Source organism: Eubalaena glacialis, chromosome X (genome assembly GCF_028564815.1).
Source record: "Eubalaena glacialis isolate mEubGla1 chromosome X, mEubGla1.1.hap2.+ XY, whole genome shotgun sequence".
NCBI classification, from domain to species: domain Eukaryota; kingdom Metazoa; phylum Chordata; class Mammalia; order Artiodactyla; family Balaenidae; genus Eubalaena; species Eubalaena glacialis.
Window position 1 is genome coordinate 43570580 of NC_083736.1, and position 18255 is coordinate 43588834.

The window sequence follows — 18255 nt, forward strand, 5'->3', positions numbered from 1 at the left end:
CAGGAACATGCATCATTTACAAGCACGCACATACAAAGCCCACCCGGGGACTTACCTTACCCATCCCAGAGTGTGCGTGCCCCATCTTCACAACCACAGGGTACGTTGTGCTGCTGAGCTGGTAGGGTGGAAAGGGAGAGCATGGTCAGGGAAAAAGGGCTGACAGCCATGGCTGGGGGTGGTGCTGAGGGGAGCCCATCCAGCGGGAGCCACACTGAGAGCGATTTTCCCAGAAGAGGTGGGTCAGAGACAGCCAGCCAGCAGCTGGGGGTCACACAGTACCTCGGCGCCCAGAATTGAACCCAGAGCCCTGCCTGCCTGTCCCTCCCTCCACCACCCCCAAGTCCCAGACTTCCCGCCTCTGCTTTCCTGGGCAGAGGCATGGGATAGGGGTGGGGGACTTTTCCGGAAAAGGGAAAGTTTGTTTTTACAGTGAATGGATGATAGAGAAGTGATTGTGTGCATGGGCGTGCGTGGGGGTGTAGTGGCGAGCATGTAGCAACTGGACCCCTCAGCCAGGCCTTGTGTGTGTCTCCTCCACACACATATACAACCCAGAGACACACAAACCCTCAGAACTCAGATCTACACAGCCAAACCCAGAGCTTCCCACACATGCTGAGACCCACGCGATGGAAAGATCCACCACCATCACGGGTTCCGGAGCATGCCTTGCTGTGTGGCTGCACGGAGACCCTCACAGCCAGCCAGCCAGCCAGCCCAGCAGCACACACTCAACACTCGTAGACACGCAATCAACACTTTTGGGCAGAGACATACACACAGCCCTCCTCCTCTCACCCAAATCCACATAACAGAGGGACACGCAACACGAAGGTTATCCATGCAACACAGAGACGAACAACCCTCAGAGGCACAGCCACAGAATGCAGAGGCACACGCAACTCTGACAGGCACACACAACAGAACTGGGCACGTATTCAACACTGACAGATACACATGCAATGCTCCTAGGCATACGCACAACAAACAGAAGGACCCACACCACATGGACAGGTATACACACTTCTAGGTATTCACACTTCCAGGTATTCACAGAAGCACCGAGACCCACAACACAGAGACTCATACTCCTGGGCACACGCAAAGTGTATGCAGGGACGCACACACAAAAAACGTGCCTTGCCATATATACAGATGGAGAGGCATGCACACAACCAGAGACACCCAGAACCACATAAGTACATGGACAACACCCCGGGGTGTGTACATGCACACACACTCACATTCAGGCGTGGGGATACCTCAAGTTTCCCCCAACCCTGGGTGGAGTAGAGGGGACCTAGTTGGCCGACCCCAGCGCCACCATACACGGATGCACATGCAGGGCTTTGCCCTCCCTCCTCTGTGCCGACAGGGGTGACAGGGTAGAGGATGGCATTCCCGGAGGGGCTGCTGGGGCGGTGGCGGTTCCCAGTTCCCGACAGGCACAGGAAGTCCGCAGGGTCAGGGTGACCGATTGACCTTCAGGCCTCACCCTCCCTCTGCACGCCCCCCCAATTTCCTCATTTCCCAAATGACTGGCGTCATGATGGGGCGCTGAGAGGCACTGAGTTGTTACCAGGATGCTCTGATTAGCATTCCAGGGAAACCAGGCTGAAATGGCAGGTGACGTAACACAGGCACACACGCAGCTCACAGAGGTGATAGCACATCCACAATTCCATTTGCAACCCAGACCTGCTTTACAGGGGCAGGCACAACTCCAGAAGCAGCAGAAAACATAATGGGCTCAGGACTTCCCTGGTGCCACAGTGGTTAGTCATCCGCCTGCCGATGCAGGGGACACGGGTTTGAGCCCTGTTCCGGGAAGATCCCACATGCCGCGGAGCAGCTAAGCCCCGTGCGCCACAACTACTGAGCCTGCGCTCTAGAGCCCGCGAGCCACAACTACTGAGCCCACGTGCCACAACTACTGAGCCTGCGTGCCACAACTACTGAGCCTGCGTGCCACAACTGAAGCCCGTGCGCCTAGAGCCCGTGCTCTGCAACAAGAGAAGCTACTGCAATGAGAAGCCCCACGCACCACAACGAAGAGTAGCCGCCGCTCGCCGCAACTAGAGAAAGTCCGTGCGCAGCAGCGAAGATCCAATGCAGCCAAAAATAATAAATAAATAATACAATAAAAAAAAACCACCAACAAAAAAACCATACTGGGCTCAGGTACACTCAAGTACACACACACACCACAGAGGGGCACACACCACCTAAAGGCACACAGGCAACTCTCAGAGGCAGAGACACAGCAGGAAACTGTGTGCAAGCACACACGCACACCGCCCCCCGCCCCGAGGTTTTTAGGGTCTTTTCATAAACCTTCCTTGTTTTCTCTGGACCTGAGCCTGAACACAACACTGTGTATATGTGTATGCGTGTGCCCACACATGTGTGCATGCAGGGAGCTCTGAACACTGGGATCCCCTGGCCAACCCTAGGTTTGAATCTTGGCCTCTCCTCTTCCTAAGGCCATGTTCAACCCCAGGCAGGTCACTTAACCCTCTCTGGGCCTCAGTTTCCTGATCTGTATAAAGGGTACAATCAGGCCCAAGCACTCGGTGTGTGTGGGGACTGTCAGGTGTCTGCTGTGCACACCCAGCTGGACCCCACGCCCCCCACACCCATCCAGCTCGCCAGGTGGCCATACAGCCGGACACCCGTCCATGAAACCCCACCAGTTTCAAAACCTGCACAATAACCTGGGTCCACACAACCCCTCACATGTAGACAGTGGGCAAAACTCTGTGCTGACTCAGGTTTCAAAGTCATGATGCTGCAGCAGGACTTCCCCTGCCCTCACTTCTCCCTTCACCTCCACCACTGACTTAGCCCCCCCCCCCGTCTCATTCACTCTCATTCCCCACTTTCACAATCAGCTCCTCCAAATTCCTGGTTTACTTCTCTTCCCTCTTATGTGGTCCTGCCCGCCCCCCCAACAGAGTCATTTCTTCACTCTCCTTCCTGGGCAGACCACTTGACCCCTTTGTGTATCTCATTTTCCTCATTGGTATAATGAGAACATGAACAGTCTCTAACTCACAGATGTTGTGAGGAACACATTAGTTATTTCGGGCAAAATGCTTAGAACAGTATCTGGCACACAGGAAGCCTCCATCCTCAAAAGGTGTTGGGCACTATTATTATTATTGGTTTAATATCCCTAGGTTAGCCAATATTAATTAACAAGGAGGTTATCGGGATTGACTGACAGATAAAGTACTTCCAAAGATTTTAGAGCCGTGTTTGATACATAGTAATAGTAAGCACTTCGTAGTGCTGGTGGTAGTTTCTGTTTTGGTGGTAGTGTTGGTGGCGATGGTTGTGCTAGCCACTCTGAGTTAATCAAGCGTAATTAGCAAGGGGGTGATGGGGATTGGATGAGAGAACTACACAAAGGCTTCAGGGCACAGTACACAGTAAGCGCTCCATAAGTGGCTCCTATCATCACTACCATCATCATTATTATTATTGGCCTGTCCTCCCTGACCTAACCAAGGATGTTAATCGGCCCTCAGAGCCCTTTCCCAGGACGCCAGGGAAGATTCAAGCAGCATCTGGAAGCTGGTGGACAGAGATTGCCTCACGCTGATCCCCACCAGGGGCGTGGGAAGGTTGGTGGGGAAGGGGCAGGGCAGGATGGGAGGGGATCAGTTTTCTACTGAGTCACTGGCCTCTTTCACCACCATTCAACTCCCCCCACCCCAATGCTCATTCATTCACCAGCGACCTCCCCTCTTGCCAGGACTGTGCCCAGCGTGGGTTAACATCCTGGTGCCAGTTAGCCTAGGTTCAAATCCCAGCCATGCCCTGTGGTCCTGGGAAAGTTCTTCAATTCCTCTATGCCTCGTCTGGGAAATGGGAATAATACCGATAACCATCTCAGAGGCTTATCGTAAGCTTTAAATGAAATAAATTATGCCGAGTGCCGCCCGGTACACAGTTGGTGCTATATAAATGCTATTTGCCTGTGGTTTTTTTTTTTGAGAAGGGTTAAGACCCAGGCTCTGGCTCCATCCAGGTCACCTGAGTTCCAATCCCAGTTCTGCCACTTATTAACTGTGACCTTGGATAAATCACTTAACCTCTCCGTGCCTCAGTTTCCCCACCTTGTATCCTTCCTCCATTCACCTGCCCTATCTCCCTCCACTGCTTCTACTTGTTTGCTCTCTGCCGCTCACCGCCCCCCCCAAAACAGTAGGTGCACAAGAAATGCTTATTGAAGGAATGAACTAATTTGGGCTTTAGCCATGGGGATTTTCGGGGATGTGGGTGATCGGATAGATTTTGGAGACTTTAGGGAATTGCACTGGGTGGAATCCTGCCTGTAAGCCCTCCATGAGACCGCCTGGAGGGACTGGTGCCTGACGTGGAGATGGGGGAGGGGGGTGGTCAGGGCGAGGCTCAGGGGGAGGGAGAGGAGGAGGGTGCATCTCCTTTTCGGCAGCCCAGGGCCCGCCCCTTGGCCTCCGCGGATGGTGGGCGGATGAGTAATGCATCCAGGAAGCCTGGAGGCCTGTGGTTTCCTACCAGCTGCCACCCCGCCCCTCGCTTGGATATTTATCCTCCGCTGCTCCAGCCCTGCCGCCATCGCCGAAGACCCAGCGCCCAGAGAGGCTACACCAGAGGTAGGTAGGGGCTTGGGCGGCCCGCAGGGCCTGGAACTGGGCTGGAGCTTTCCTGCCTGATGATACTCGGCTGCTCAGCCTGGCCAGCGGGTACCGGGAGCCTAGGCTGGTCCAGGGGAAGAGGGTGGGGGGCTGGAACTGCTCTCCCAATCCCGACACTCCAAATTCCTTTGAACCCCTGGCATCCATCCTCAGCTCCCCGAAAGCCATGAGCCCTTAATGTCAGATGCCTCCCAAGCTGCCAACTCCTCTAAATTCCCTCCCTGTCCCCCAGCAACCCAAACCCCTGATGCTCCCTAAACTCCCCCAGCCTCCCAATCCCCAGCCTCCCAAATCCCTAAACTCAAAGCTTCCTCTGAACCCAAATCCCTCAGGCACTCCCACCCCCTTAAGCCCCCAAACTCCCTCAACTCCCTAAATCCCCAACCTCCTCCAAATTCCTCAACTTCCCTCAACTCCCCCACCTCCTCCACCTCTCAATATGCACAACCCCCAAACTCCCAACCTCCCCGAAAACTCCTCCAGCTCCCCAAAGCCCAAATTCCTCAGCCCCAACTCCTCAACCTTCCGACTTCTTCAACACTTAAATTCTCAGCCCCAGCCCCCTTATTCCCCAAACGCTACAGCCCCATAACTCCCCCACTCACCTAGTCCCCTAAATCCCTCAAACTCCACAACTCCTAAACTCTCCTGACTCCCTACCCCGCTAAACTCCCTTGGGCTCTCAAATCCCCAAGCCCCTTAAAATCCCCAAACTCCCCAACCCGGTGTGTGTGTGGGGTAGAATGGGGTGGGAGGCCTGCCCAGGTACATGGATTGGCTGAGCTGGGGGCCCTCTGAACCCTCCTCCCCACCCCCACAGAACGCACCATGGCCCCCTTTGCACCCCTGGCCTCTGGCATCCTGTTGCTGCTGTGGCTGACAGCCCCCAGCCGAGCCTGTACCTGCGTCCCACCCCACCCACAGACGGCCTTCTGCAGCTCCGACCTCGGTGAGTGTATCCACCCTGCCCACACACTCTGGGCTTCGGTTTCCCTCTCAGTCCAGTGGGGTTCACGATGGTGCCTACCTCTAGAACAATTCCACTCAGCCCCACACTGACTCTGCTTTAGCCGCTCTGCCATCCTCACACTTCCGTGATTACTCAAGGCCCAATCCCACCTCAGGGCCTTTGTACTGTCTACTTCCTCTGCCTGGTATACCCATCCCCCCAGGTATCCACATGGGTGGCTGCCTTAAATGTCACCTTCTCAGGGTGGCCTTCCCTGACCACCCTGTTCAAAACTTGAACCCCTGTCCCCTACTACTCCTGATCCCCCTCACCCAGCTCTGAAGTTCCCCATCACACTTAATACCGTCTAACTTCCTATATACTTAATTATTTTGCTTGTGTTTAGTCTCTCTTCTCCTGGCTAGAATGTGAGCTCCACAAGGAACGGATTTCTGTGTTTTGTTCACTGTTATGTCCCTGACACCAAGAACAGTGCCTGGCACAGAGCAGGCGCTGCAAAATATTTGTTGAGTGAACGAACACATGATGAATATGTGAAAGAGGCTTGAAGCAGTGCTTGGCTAAGAGTAGGCACCAACATACAGGTGAAGCAATTAACCAATGTATAAATCGCTAGGGTGCTGTCTGGCATCCAGCAATCCCTATTTAAGTATGTGCTTTGCTAGTATTACTATTGTGATTATTTTTATTGGCTCCTGCAGTCCCTTTGACTCGTTTTTTCCCCCTCTTCTCCTGCAGTCATCAGGGCCAAATTTGTGGGGACTGCAGAAGTCAACCGGACCTCCTTATACCAGCGTTACGAGATCAAGATGACCAAGGTATCCCTCCTGCCCCTTCCCCCGGCAGTTCCTAAAATCTTCCTCCCTGTCAAAATAAAAGCCTTTGGCCACCGGTTTGGCGGGGAAATTAGCTGTGATATCAGAGTGCTATACGACTTCAGGGAAGAACGTGGAGTGGGAGGATTATGTCAGTAAAAGATTCTTCCCCTCATCCATTGACAGATGTTCAAAGGGTTCAATGCCTTGGGGGATGCCTCTGACATCCGGTTCATCTACACCGCCGCCATGGAGAGCGTCTGCGGATACTTCCACAGGTCCCAGAACCGCAGTGAGGAGTTTCTCATAGCTGGTGAGGCCCCGCCCCATCGCCCTGTGCCACGACACCCCTCCGCTGCTGCCTGGCAACTGCAAGGGAGGGAGGAGAGGCTCTGTGGGAATGGTCCCAGTTGAAATGGGGACCGCCCCAATTTCAGCCTATCAGAAGGCTGGGGCTTTGCCCAGCGGGGTCTGTGGTCCTGGGAAACCAATCTGGCACCACTCTGTCCCTGGCCCAGCCAATCAGAATCTGCCTGTTGACCCCCCCCCCCCCCCGCCCCGCAGGACAACTGTCGAACGGGAACCTGTACATCACCACCTGCAGTTTCGTGGCTCCTTGGAACAGTCTGAGCTCCGCTCAGCGCCGGGGCTTCACCAAGACCTATGCTGCTGGCTGTGAGGAATGCACAGTGAGTGCCTGGAACTTGCCCGCCACCTGGAGAGCAGTCCTTGGGCTCGTCCCCAAACCATGGCTTGTTTTTCGTTCCCTCTGACTATTCCTTGTCCCTATGGCTGCTTCCCAAACCCTAGGGATGTCCCTGATCTCTCCTGCTGTTCCCTCAAATCTGAGACTGTTCCCCTGGACATTCTGCTTGTTCCTGGGAATTCACTGTTTCCTGGACTTTCTGGCTGCTTCCTGTCCCTCTGACTCCCCCTTGTGACTGCTCGGCCACTCTGACTGTTCCAAGACTGCTCCCTGATGGCCCTGAATGTCCTCTGACCCCAGTGACTATCTCTGAGCCCCACATCTCCTTATGCTTAAGTTTCGTGCCCACCGGTTGTTCCCTGCTACTGCCAGCTGTTCCCTATCCAATGGGACAGGTCCCCAGGAGGCCTGCCTGACTGTTCCCCCACCACCATTCTGGGAAGCTGATCCTTTCCCTGGACTGCTGTCACCTCCTCAAGCCCAATGACTGTTCCCCACGATGGGAGGGAGTGTTCTTGAGTCTGTACCCAGGTGGGGTGACAACAGGTCTCCCCAGCAGCTCCAAATTAAAAGCTGAGGAGCAGAAAGTTCTCCTCCGGAGGGGAGGTAGGGGCAGGAGGAGAAGCCCTCAGAGATGTGTCTCCCTCCCCTCCTCCAGGTGTTTCCCTGTTCATCCATCCCCTGCAAACTGCAGAGTGACACTCATTGCTTGTGGACGGACCAGCTCCTCACGGGCTCTGACAAGGGCTTCCAGAGCCGCCACCTTGCCTGCCTGCCCCGGGAGCCAGGGATGTGCACCTGGCAGTCCTTGCGGCCCCGGATGGCCTGAATCCTGCCCCTTCAGCGGAAGCTGAAGCCTGCACAGAGTTCACCCCCATTTCCACTCCCGCCTTTCTTTCTCCAAGACAATGAAATAAAGAACTACCACTCAGCAGGCAGTGTCCCTGTGTAGTGTCTGGGAACAAACCTATGTCAGACGACCTGGTGCGAGCACCCTGGGACCAATGCTGAGGGGGTGAGGGGTGTCAAATGCTTTTTATATTTTACATAAAATTTGAGGTATTGGTAATAATTCTCTACATTGGCATTAGTGCTGGCGCCTGCAACATCAGTAATGGTAATTTAACCTGCCTTATCAACCATGGCTTATTGGATAATCTCTCTACTCAATGCTTAAAAGCATTTTACCAGACTAATTTGTAATTCCTATTTGCATTGAGCTTTCTAGTTCATAAATTATCCCACTGCTGCCAAATCACTACCTCGCTGGCAAATTCCGCTATTCACAAATCCCTCCAGTTGACCAGCTCATTGACAGATGCCCTATCAATCAGTAAACGGCTCTCCTCCTTGCCTCGGGTGTGGTCCTGATGTCATCCAGGGAGGATATTTCACCCCATCCAAACCTGTGGGTGTTACTGTCCCCACCCTTAGGTTTTGTACTGTGAGTCTGACTTGAGTGAAAGAGGAGACTCCCAGGGGGCCCAGAGGCCCCCCATCAACATAACCGAGCCAGGGACTCTGGAAGAAAGGGTAGCCCTGGTCTCCCATCCACGGCCTGTGGGAGATTCCTTGGAAGTGTTCGTTTGGAGAAAAGGAGAGATGAGGAGAAGGTGTGATCTGGAAATCCCCAAGCTCTGCCCTTCTTCCCTCTCCCCTATGTCTCCTCCCCTCACTCCTTTGACCAACTCTGAAGCAGTGAAGTACATGTAGGGTTCAAAATCAGGACCAACCAGGCACGTTAGCACCACCCCCCCTTCCCCTACACAGCTGTCCCTTCACCAAAACTGAGGCCTCTAGACTCGAGCCTCACCTTTCTGCTTCATCCTCCCCCATGAAATCTGAGTGAGAGACCCTCCAAACACTCCCTTCCTCAGGCCTTCCTGCTCACACAGCCGGGCCCAGGCCCCTCTGGGCTCTTCCCAGTCCCTGGTGCCTACCCCTTACACTCCAAAGGTCCTGACTGAAGTGGGAACTGGGCTTTCAGATTGGTGCAAACATTCAGTGGAACACTCAAGTGTCCTGTTGACCTGAATCCTCTTTACATAGATCTTTGTTGAAGGAAAAGACCCCCAAATTCCCTCCCATCAGACTACCTACTGGTGCTACCAATAAGAACCCAGGTCTCCTCCAGGACATTCTGGGTCACCAAGCGTGGCCCCCTGGATCCTCTGTGGTCCCTGTCCTTTTGCACTCCTGGAAGGTTCTGCCAGGGTCTAAGGTATGTCCCAGGGATGTGTGGATTTTGAGCACCCAATGGCTGCTTGTGCAGATACGTCCAGCAACAATTTCTATGTCAGTATCTACATGTTGATATGCCCTGGGAGGATCTGAACCCTGTCCACCGAAAGGGGCAAATGGCAGCTTCCGCTGATGGGTACAAGTGTAAGGGAAGGACCTGGGCGCTGGTGGCCTTGTTGCTATTGGCTCAACTGCCTGCAAGAGTCTGGCAGCTCCTGACAGTTCACCATACCCTGTACTCTTACACTGTTCCCTGACGCCAGGGCTTCTTCCCTGAGCGCTCTGCTATTTTAACCCCTGGGAGGAAGGTGAAGGAGAAAGTGGCAGAAGAAGGATGGAGCCTGGTGTGGAGACGGTTCTCCTGCCGACCTGTCCACCTGCAGGTAGTGCCCTGGATCAGGACTCAACGCTTCACGGGGCTGACCGCCAGGCCCAACAGCAGCCCTCTTCACAGAATTTAGAACAACATACAAGGCCACCTCCCCCAGACCCCGGCAGGAGCTCCTGGCAGGAGATCTGTAGTCCTGGGGTCACTACATCCCTCATCACTCTTCTAGAAAATCCACTACAGTGAGTGAAGTGAGTTACCCCTCACCCCCACATTCCATGTGTCTGTGTGTCAATCTCTGCTTGGAAGAGCATCTCTGATGGCTGAGAGAAAGCACGAGGGGGTAGCAGTCCTGTGAGGTGTGCAGCATGGGGTCCAGCTCCATGGGTAGCCTGGGGGCTGGCCCTTCCCTCACCCGAGCCTCAGTACTTCTCCCTGAAAAATGGGTCTCACAGTTCCTACCCAGAATCCTTCCGAGGTCTGTGCTAGGGTTGGAGGATGATTTATGGGTGCATTCGTTCATTGGGTATTGGGGGGGGTCAAAACACATGAAACTCTCATAACAATAACTTCCTGTGTAAGATTACTGACAGTGATTTTAATTTCTAGACTGGCAGTGTAGTGTAGTGGTTAAGAGCCTAAACACTAGAGCCAGGTCATTTGCAGTCAAATCCTGCCCCTTCCATGTACTAGCTCTGAGACCTTGGGGAAATCACATTACCTCTTTATGCCTCAGTTTCCACATCTGTAAAATTGGTATAAAACAAATGCCTAACTCCTAGGGACAATGTAACTTTACATGTAAAGTGCCTGGAACTGTGTTAGGCACATAGCACTTACAAGTATTGGTTAGTAGTAGTAAGATAAATGTAATTTAATGTATAACTTTAGTAGTGATCATTCTTCTCACTAATGATTATTTACAATATTGAAAATCACGTTTAATGTCAGGAATGATAATTTACAATATTGGAAATAATGTATAATATCAGTAGTAATAATTGAATGCATCCTGGAAACCTTAGTTTAACTCGTGATCCTGATAATCTCCCCCACAGATGTTACAAATATTTAATATGCTCATTTGTTTTTTCTTATTACTATGATACTTTTACACTGCTTCCCAGTGTGCAAATCACCCCACTTAAAAATACCAACATTTAAAAAGACTTCTGAGGACAACCCCTCTCCCTAGGGATAACGTTCCCCACTATGAAGTCCTCACTGTGGACAAATCACCACATTTATAAATCTCTACTATTGCCAAAACTACAGGTGACAAATCTCTAAGCCCTTGGTAAATCTTTCCTTTGAAAAGTCCCCTCTCTTCACTGTACAAATACCTCTTTCACAAACACCCCACTAACAAATACCTCTGTTGAGCTACCCTCTTTATTCATAAATATCCCATTGACATATCTCCATTGAAGACCCCCCACATTGACAAATATCCCCATTCACAAATACCCAGCAGTAATCTATCACCCACTCATGGACCCCAGTGACAAATATCTCTCTTCATAATTACCCAATCCATTGGCATATCTCCTATGACCACTCAGTTGACAAATCTCTCTATTCATAAATACCTTTCTATGACATAATTCTCATTGACAACCTCTACTGACAAATCTTCCCATGTATTCTACTGGCATATCTCCCCATTCAGACATGCCCATCAAAATGCTCTCATTGTCAATCTTCCTATTCAGAAGTACCCACCATTGATATCTACCTCATTGATAAGCCGACTTTAAAATCTTTCCATTCATAAAACCCCATCCATCCATATAGCCCCTCTTGATTGACTCCCCCCATTGACACATTTCCCCATTCTTAGATATCTCTAGTTGGAAAATCTCCCTGCTGGAACAGCTGCCAATATATTACCCTATATGTTGAAACATCTCTCCACACCCCCCAATGACAGATGAAGAGGTAGATTTCTATATGAACAACTCTTCCTTTATATCAGTACTGACACCTACGTCTCACTCTCCAGCCTTGGACACTTCCTATGCCAGCAGTGGTGAAATCTGAAGACCAACCCCAGTTATACTGTAGAGCGCCCACCAAAGGAAATGATTAGGGCACAAGCTCTCTCTGGATGTAGGCATGAAGGTGGAGTTTAAAAAAGAGATTAGTTGAAAGTCTGCATGAGAAGCTGTGAGAACCCCAGACACACCCCAAATACTAATCCCCACTCCAATAGAAGGCTGAAGACATGATCTCTTATAAGAGTAAAACAGAGGGTTCAAATGGGCAGGAATGCCCAGGCCGCACCTCCCTGTTGTTGACTATTTATCCACCACTGAGCTTGGGCCTCCTGCTGAACCTTTGTGGAGAGCTACAGCTCTGATGAATGGAGGTGGGGCCATTGGTACCAGAGGCCCAGTCTCAGTGTCCTTTCCCCCCACCACACCATGGGGGCCTCCCCTGACCCCAGGCCCCTGGAAAGTAGTAGTGTTAATTAAATGTTCCCTGAATCTTCTCCTGATTGGGGGTGAGCTGGGCCAGGGAAAAGTCATGCTTCAACTCCCCCCACCCCCACTGTGTCTCCAGGTCCTTGCCATGAGTTCCGACTTCCTGCTGGCCCCTGCTTTGCTCCTGGCTCTGTCCCTGACCACCCTTGGGCTGGCCCTCACACTGTTTATTGTAACTCAGACGTGGGTAAGTCTGGGTAGACCTCAGGGAAGCCTCCGACGCAGGGACTCACAGTGAGGTTCCAGAGGGTGGATAAAGCCCCTTGAGGTGGTTGAACCTGGATGGTAGCTGCTCTGCAAACCCTTTTTTCCCAAGAGCCTTGGGGACAGGGAAAATCTTGAATGTTTGAACCCCAAGGGGTCCCCTGACACATTTCTCCCACCCTTAGTCCTTGTGGCTTAATTCCTGGGTCTTCTCACTGAGACCATGAGGCATTATGAGTTCAAGTAACCAGGGCACCCTGCTCACCTCTTCCCGGTACCCACCTCCCCACCAAAATACAAGCCCCTACCTTGCTCTGACTGAGGGAATAGGATGGGTCTTTGAGATCCAAAAGCTAATGATGCAATACTAAGACCCAGCCCCTCACCCCATAAATGCTCTTCAGTCCCAGTGTCCCTCTCTCTTTTCCCCCCTCACAGACAATCAACGTCCTGAAAGGGGTCCTGAAACTCTGGGTCATGAAAGTACCCAAATATAAAGAGCAATGTGGTTGTATCTATCTACACACCCACCAAGAACAGTGGTGGTGACATCCATGGGGAGAAGTTTTCTTCTAGGAATTCCTTATCTCAGGTCAGCCAGCCTGTCCCCACCCTGCATGGACTCCTCATCCTCAGACTTCCGCCTCTGTCCCAGCCCTGGAACAAAGTGCCCCTCCCTGGGGCATTCTTCTACCAAATACCCCCAACCTCAGGATACTGTGCTCCTGATTTCAGCCAACCACAGCAAATTCTGTCCCTGACCCATAATGTCCTGGATCTTTGGGACTGACCACCTGGGGATCACAATCTGTCCCAGCCAAATGACATCTGGTCACACTTTACTGACCATCAGGACATGGCATCCATCCCCTCTAGGCTCTTTGAGGGATGGGAACCTGCACTGAGTTGTGTAGCCTTGGAAGGGGCTCGGGGAGGAGTATATCAGGAGGTATCTTGAATATCTACAGGTAAGGATGCCCGGGGCCTTGAGTGTGCCCCTCAGGTATGCCTGCAGCCACAGCTCCAGCTCTGCCCTGTTCTTTCTGCTCCCTGTTCCTGTTTGCTGGGCCCTACTTCCTCTCCTGATCCCCTGCCCCTGCTCCTTCTCCGTGTTCTATCCCTGCCCCCGCTCCTGCGCCCTCTCCTCGCTCTCTTCTTTCCTCTCTGCTCCCCACTCCTCTTTGTTTCCTCGCTGTTTGCTATTCCCTTTCATGGGTCCCTGGCTCCCCTGCCTATCCTTAGCGTCTGTGGCCCTTCTCTTCCAGGAGCAGAAGCTATGAGGAGAAGCGAGTGGAGGAGTACCCTGCCCAACCACCCCCAGGTGCCTCCCTGCCACCCCCACAAAGCCACATACCTGAGTCTCAACCTTGCACAGTGTCCGTGGAGGGACCTCTGTTTATCTGAGCACTGGCAAGAAGAACATGAAGCCATGAACTTGGCTGTCTTCCCCGGTGACCTGATATCTGCTATTGAATCTTCTTGTACAACAGCCTCTGGCCTTGGACCCAGACTTCTATTCAGCCACAGTGGGCTGGGGACGCTTCACCTCCTTCAACATCACAAACAAATCTAAGCCCATCAACCTCCCCCCGCCACCCCTTCAAGCCTCCCTAAGACCACCAGCTTCTAACTGTGCTAGGGATCTGTCTGGTTTGTGTTGTGTTTCTTGATCTGGGTGCAGAAGACAGGAGTGTGTTCACTTTGTGAAAATTCAATGAGCTGTACTCTTATGATATGTCCCCTTTTCCGAACTTGTTATACCTCAATGAAATTGGCCCCTCAAAACAAAACCCCATAAGCTACAAGAATATACTGTACAGCACAGAGAATATAGCCAATATTTTATAATAACTGTAAATGGAGTATAATCAATAAAAATTGTGAATCACTATGTTGCACACCTGAAACTAATATAATATTGTAAGTCAACTCTACTTCAATAAAAAAATAATAAGTTAAAAAAAAGAAAGGGAAGAAAAAGAAACCCCCACCCTCTTGACATATCTCCCTCGCTCTTTACTTCAATTGCTCCCTCACTCCTGCTCTCTCTCTTTTCACACAATCCCCACATCCCTGACCCTGTTGATTCTCACCCCAAAGCACCCTCTCTTTCCTCATAGCACAGGGACCATGAATCCTGGGCCCAGAGAGGGGACTGGATCCAGAGAGACCTTGGTGTTGGACTCCACCCGTCACATCATGAACCCTCTGCAAGTATTTGCTGAGCCACAAATCACCTGGAGTGCAGGTAGCAAGGGAAGGGAAGTCCTTATGCCCATAGCACCCCACCCTCTAGGTCTGCATGACCAAGGTGATGTAAGTAGATCACCAGGCTAGGGAAGTCGGAGTGAAAAGAAGTCAAACTGTGCTACACAAGATCTTCCCTGTGCCCCACCCCTGACTGGTGACTATTTAGACACATTGAGCTGAGTATCCCTGAGGACTCCTGGTGGTCTCCAAACTGGATGGGAGTAGATGGGGTAGGGGGGCCAGAGTCCTGATATGTGTCTTCCAGCTTCAAAGTACGGGGTGGCGCAAGACTGCTCCCACAAATCCACGCCTAGCTTTTGCCCCTCCATGCTGCACAGTGGGGTTGGGGACAAAAGAGGAAATAGGGGAGGCAAGCTGGCCTGTGGGAAGTCTAATGCTTCTGCCACCACTCGCCACCATTACCCACCATTAACTTTGTCTTCTTCCTGGCCTCTGAAGTCCTGTTCTTTCTGTCCCTTGACAAAAATAGCCTCTGCACAGCTACAGACAGCCAGGAGGTGCATCTGCCCTACTAGATATCAGGAATTAATGAGAAAATATAGTTATTAAGACAGTACTTCACTGGAACAGGTATAGAGAAAGTGACCGACGGAGTAGAACAGAGAGTCCTGAACTTGCCCCACACGTATATAGGATTTTAGGATATGACGGAGGTGGCATAACAGATCAGTGGGGAAAAAAGCGTTGCCTATAAGGAAAAAGATGGAACTGGATCCCTACCTATCTCACACTGTATATGAAAATCAATTTCAAGGAACACATGTAATAAAGATGTTTGGAAGAGTGCTACTTGATTGCTACATTGAGAACAGCGTAATGTAAGTGAATGGATGTGATGACCACTCTGTAATGCATGTAGAGAAGCGTTAAAGAAAACATGTAATAAAGATGTTTGTAAGAATGCTAAAAAGAAACAGAAAAAGTAAATCAACTTCAGATGGATGAAGAACTTAAATGTCAAAAACAAAGCTTGCCACTTTTATCATCTACTAAATTTCCATATGTACATGGATCTAAATCTGGGTTTTTAATTTTTCTTCTTTTAGTCTGTTAGTCTATCTATTCATGTGTCAGCATCATATTGTTTAAATTAGAAAAGCTTCATAAAATGTTTGCTGGCAAATGCATTAAACTCCTTGTAGGCTGGTAGGGCTAGTCCCCTCTCATAGCTCTTCTTTTTCAGGGTTTTTCTGGCTATTCTTGCATGTTTGCTTTTCCATATGAACTCTACTATCAACTTGTCCAGCTCCAGATAACAGCTTATAGGTATATTTTGGGGGATCACATTATATATATAAATTAAAAATAGAGACCTAAGAAGGGGAACTGACATCTTTATGATGTTAATTAATCTTATCCACAAATAAGGAATGCCTTTCCAGTTGTGTAAGTCTACCTTTGAGTCTTTCAGGAGTGTTTTAAACTTTTCCTCATATAAGTTTGCACACCCCTTGCTAAACTTATCCTGAAATATTTTATCTTTTTTTTTGTTACCTTAAATGGGGTTTTCTCGTCTATCTGGTTATTTGTGTATATGAAAACTACTGATCTCTGTATGTTGATTTTATATTCTGCTATGTTATTAAGTTATTTTATTGTTTGAATTTGTTATTGGTTCTCTGGGGGATTTCCAGATATACTATCATATCATCTATTAATAGAGATATTTTTACATCCTCTTTACCCATTCTTGCATCTATAATTGCTTTGCCTAGTCTAACTGCATTGGTCTAATACCTCTAAGTATTGTACAATGTTGAAAAGGAATGGAGACAGTGGGCACCTTGCTTTGTTCCTGACCTTAGTGGAAATGCTTTCAATGTTGTCCTATTAAGTTGATAATAACTTTCGGATTGAGGTATACAAATTTGATTATGTTAAGAAGGCATGAGTTGATTTCTGTTTTTGAATGATTTTATCATAATGGGTGCTGAACTTTGTTAAAGGCTTTTAAAATATCTATGGAAATGATCATATTACTTTCTCCTCAGATCTGTTAATATGTTGTATTATATTAATACATTACCTATAACAAACCATCCTCGCATTCCAAGAAGGAAACTTACTTACACAGTTATGCTGTCTTATTTTCTTAATTTAGTTCTGGATTTGTTTGCTAATATTTTATTTAGGATTTTTGCATTGATATTTATGATTGAAAATGGTTTATGCTTTTCTTTTTGTGTTATCAATGTTATAATTGCTTTAGAAAAATAATGTGGAAGTTTCTCTTCATTTTCTGTTCTTTGTAACAATTTATGTGGCATTGGGATTAACTGGTCTCTAACAGTTTGGTAGAATTCCCCTGTGAAACCATCTGGGCCTGATGCTTTTTTAGGGGGTAGTTCCTTAATAACTTTATTTCTTTTATGGAAATTGGTCTGTTAAGCTCAAATGGGGTCGATTTTGGTAAACTGTGTTTCCCTAGAAAATTATCCATTTCCTGTAGGTTTAAAATTTTATCTGTGTATGCCTTTTTATATTTTAACTTTTGGAATCATGCTAACATACTACATTTAAATGCATAAAATTAAGTCAGTATAGATGGGAAAAAACCTAAAATTTAATATAAAGGGAAACAAACTATATTTGAAATAACATGAATAATATAACCATGTTGAATGACAAAATGAACTAAACCATGTAACATTTGAATACAGTACTTTGTATATCCTCATCTAAAGACATAAAAAGGGCAAACAAATCTCAAGCTATACCTTACTACAGTTGTTTTTCACAGTGGTAAGGGTGTTGAAATTCTAAAAATACTTTCTGTGTATTGTAGGATTGAGCAAATGAGTAAATATACTGATGATGTTGGAAGCTAGGGCTCTCAATGTTAGAGAAGAGAAATATAAATATAGAAAGGGGGAAGGCTAGAAGGAACCCTATGTTGTGTTGGATTAGAATTGAAAGTATCGGGGATCCCAGCTCAAAGAGAAGAAACTCCTCCCAATTCCCTGGTCCAACTGATTGCTGATCACCAGGATCCTGTGAGTTTCTGCCCAGAATGAAAAAAACAGTTTTCATCAGATACACCACACTAATACTGGTAGGAATGTTTCCCTCCTGCTGTTCCAGTGACTTGCTGATCTGCGCCCTTTCTCCTTCAGTGGAGCCAACCTGCACAGTGAGACAATGTGGTGAGGCACCTCCTGTGGATAAAAGGCATGTAAATCCAGACCCTTCTCCCTCCATTTTCCTGCGTGTGATCTTGAACCAGTCAAGGGTGCCCCTCTCTCCATGGCTTCTGTTCCTCTCAGGCTCACATCCCCCCTTCTCCCAGAGATGCAGGAAGGAGGAAAGTGTGTGAAGTAAACTCTGAAGAAGCCCCAGATGAAGTGACACAGCCAGGAAATTTCAGAGTAACAAAACTCTGGGGGAATTTCATGACATTGGAAACACAAAGGATCCAATGTGGAAGGCTGATCCAAACTTGGCAAGGAGGATGACAATTTACAAAGCATAGAAATAATGTTGGCTCCCTGTCATCAGGTATGCCATGAAAAGAAGGCAGTCACTGCTCACACTACTGTTCATAAGTTTATTATA

General features: G+C 49.2%; 2 protein-coding genes across 3 annotated transcripts in view; one reads left to right on the forward strand and one right to left on the reverse strand.

Annotated features, from left to right (window-relative positions):
- The window catches only part of SYN1 (synapsin I), a 45193-nt gene that overhangs the window by 6129 nt on the left and 20809 nt on the right, over positions 1-18255 (reverse strand). For both annotated transcript variants that reach the window (XM_061179237.1, XM_061179238.1), the window contains exon 6: positions 56-118. In XM_061179237.1, the coding sequence (XP_061035220.1) occupies positions 56-118 (63 nt within the window). The remainder of the gene's footprint in view (positions 1-55; positions 119-18255) is intronic.
- TIMP1 (TIMP metallopeptidase inhibitor 1) lies at positions 4535-8107 on the forward strand. The gene is made up of 6 exons (XM_061178506.1): positions 4535-4643; positions 5506-5634; positions 6394-6473; positions 6657-6783; positions 7035-7159; positions 7835-8107. Exons 2-6 carry the CDS (start codon positions 5514-5516, stop codon positions 8003-8005), a joined length of 624 nt encoding a protein of 207 aa, XP_061034489.1. The 5' UTR covers positions 4535-4643; positions 5506-5513; the 3' UTR covers positions 8006-8107.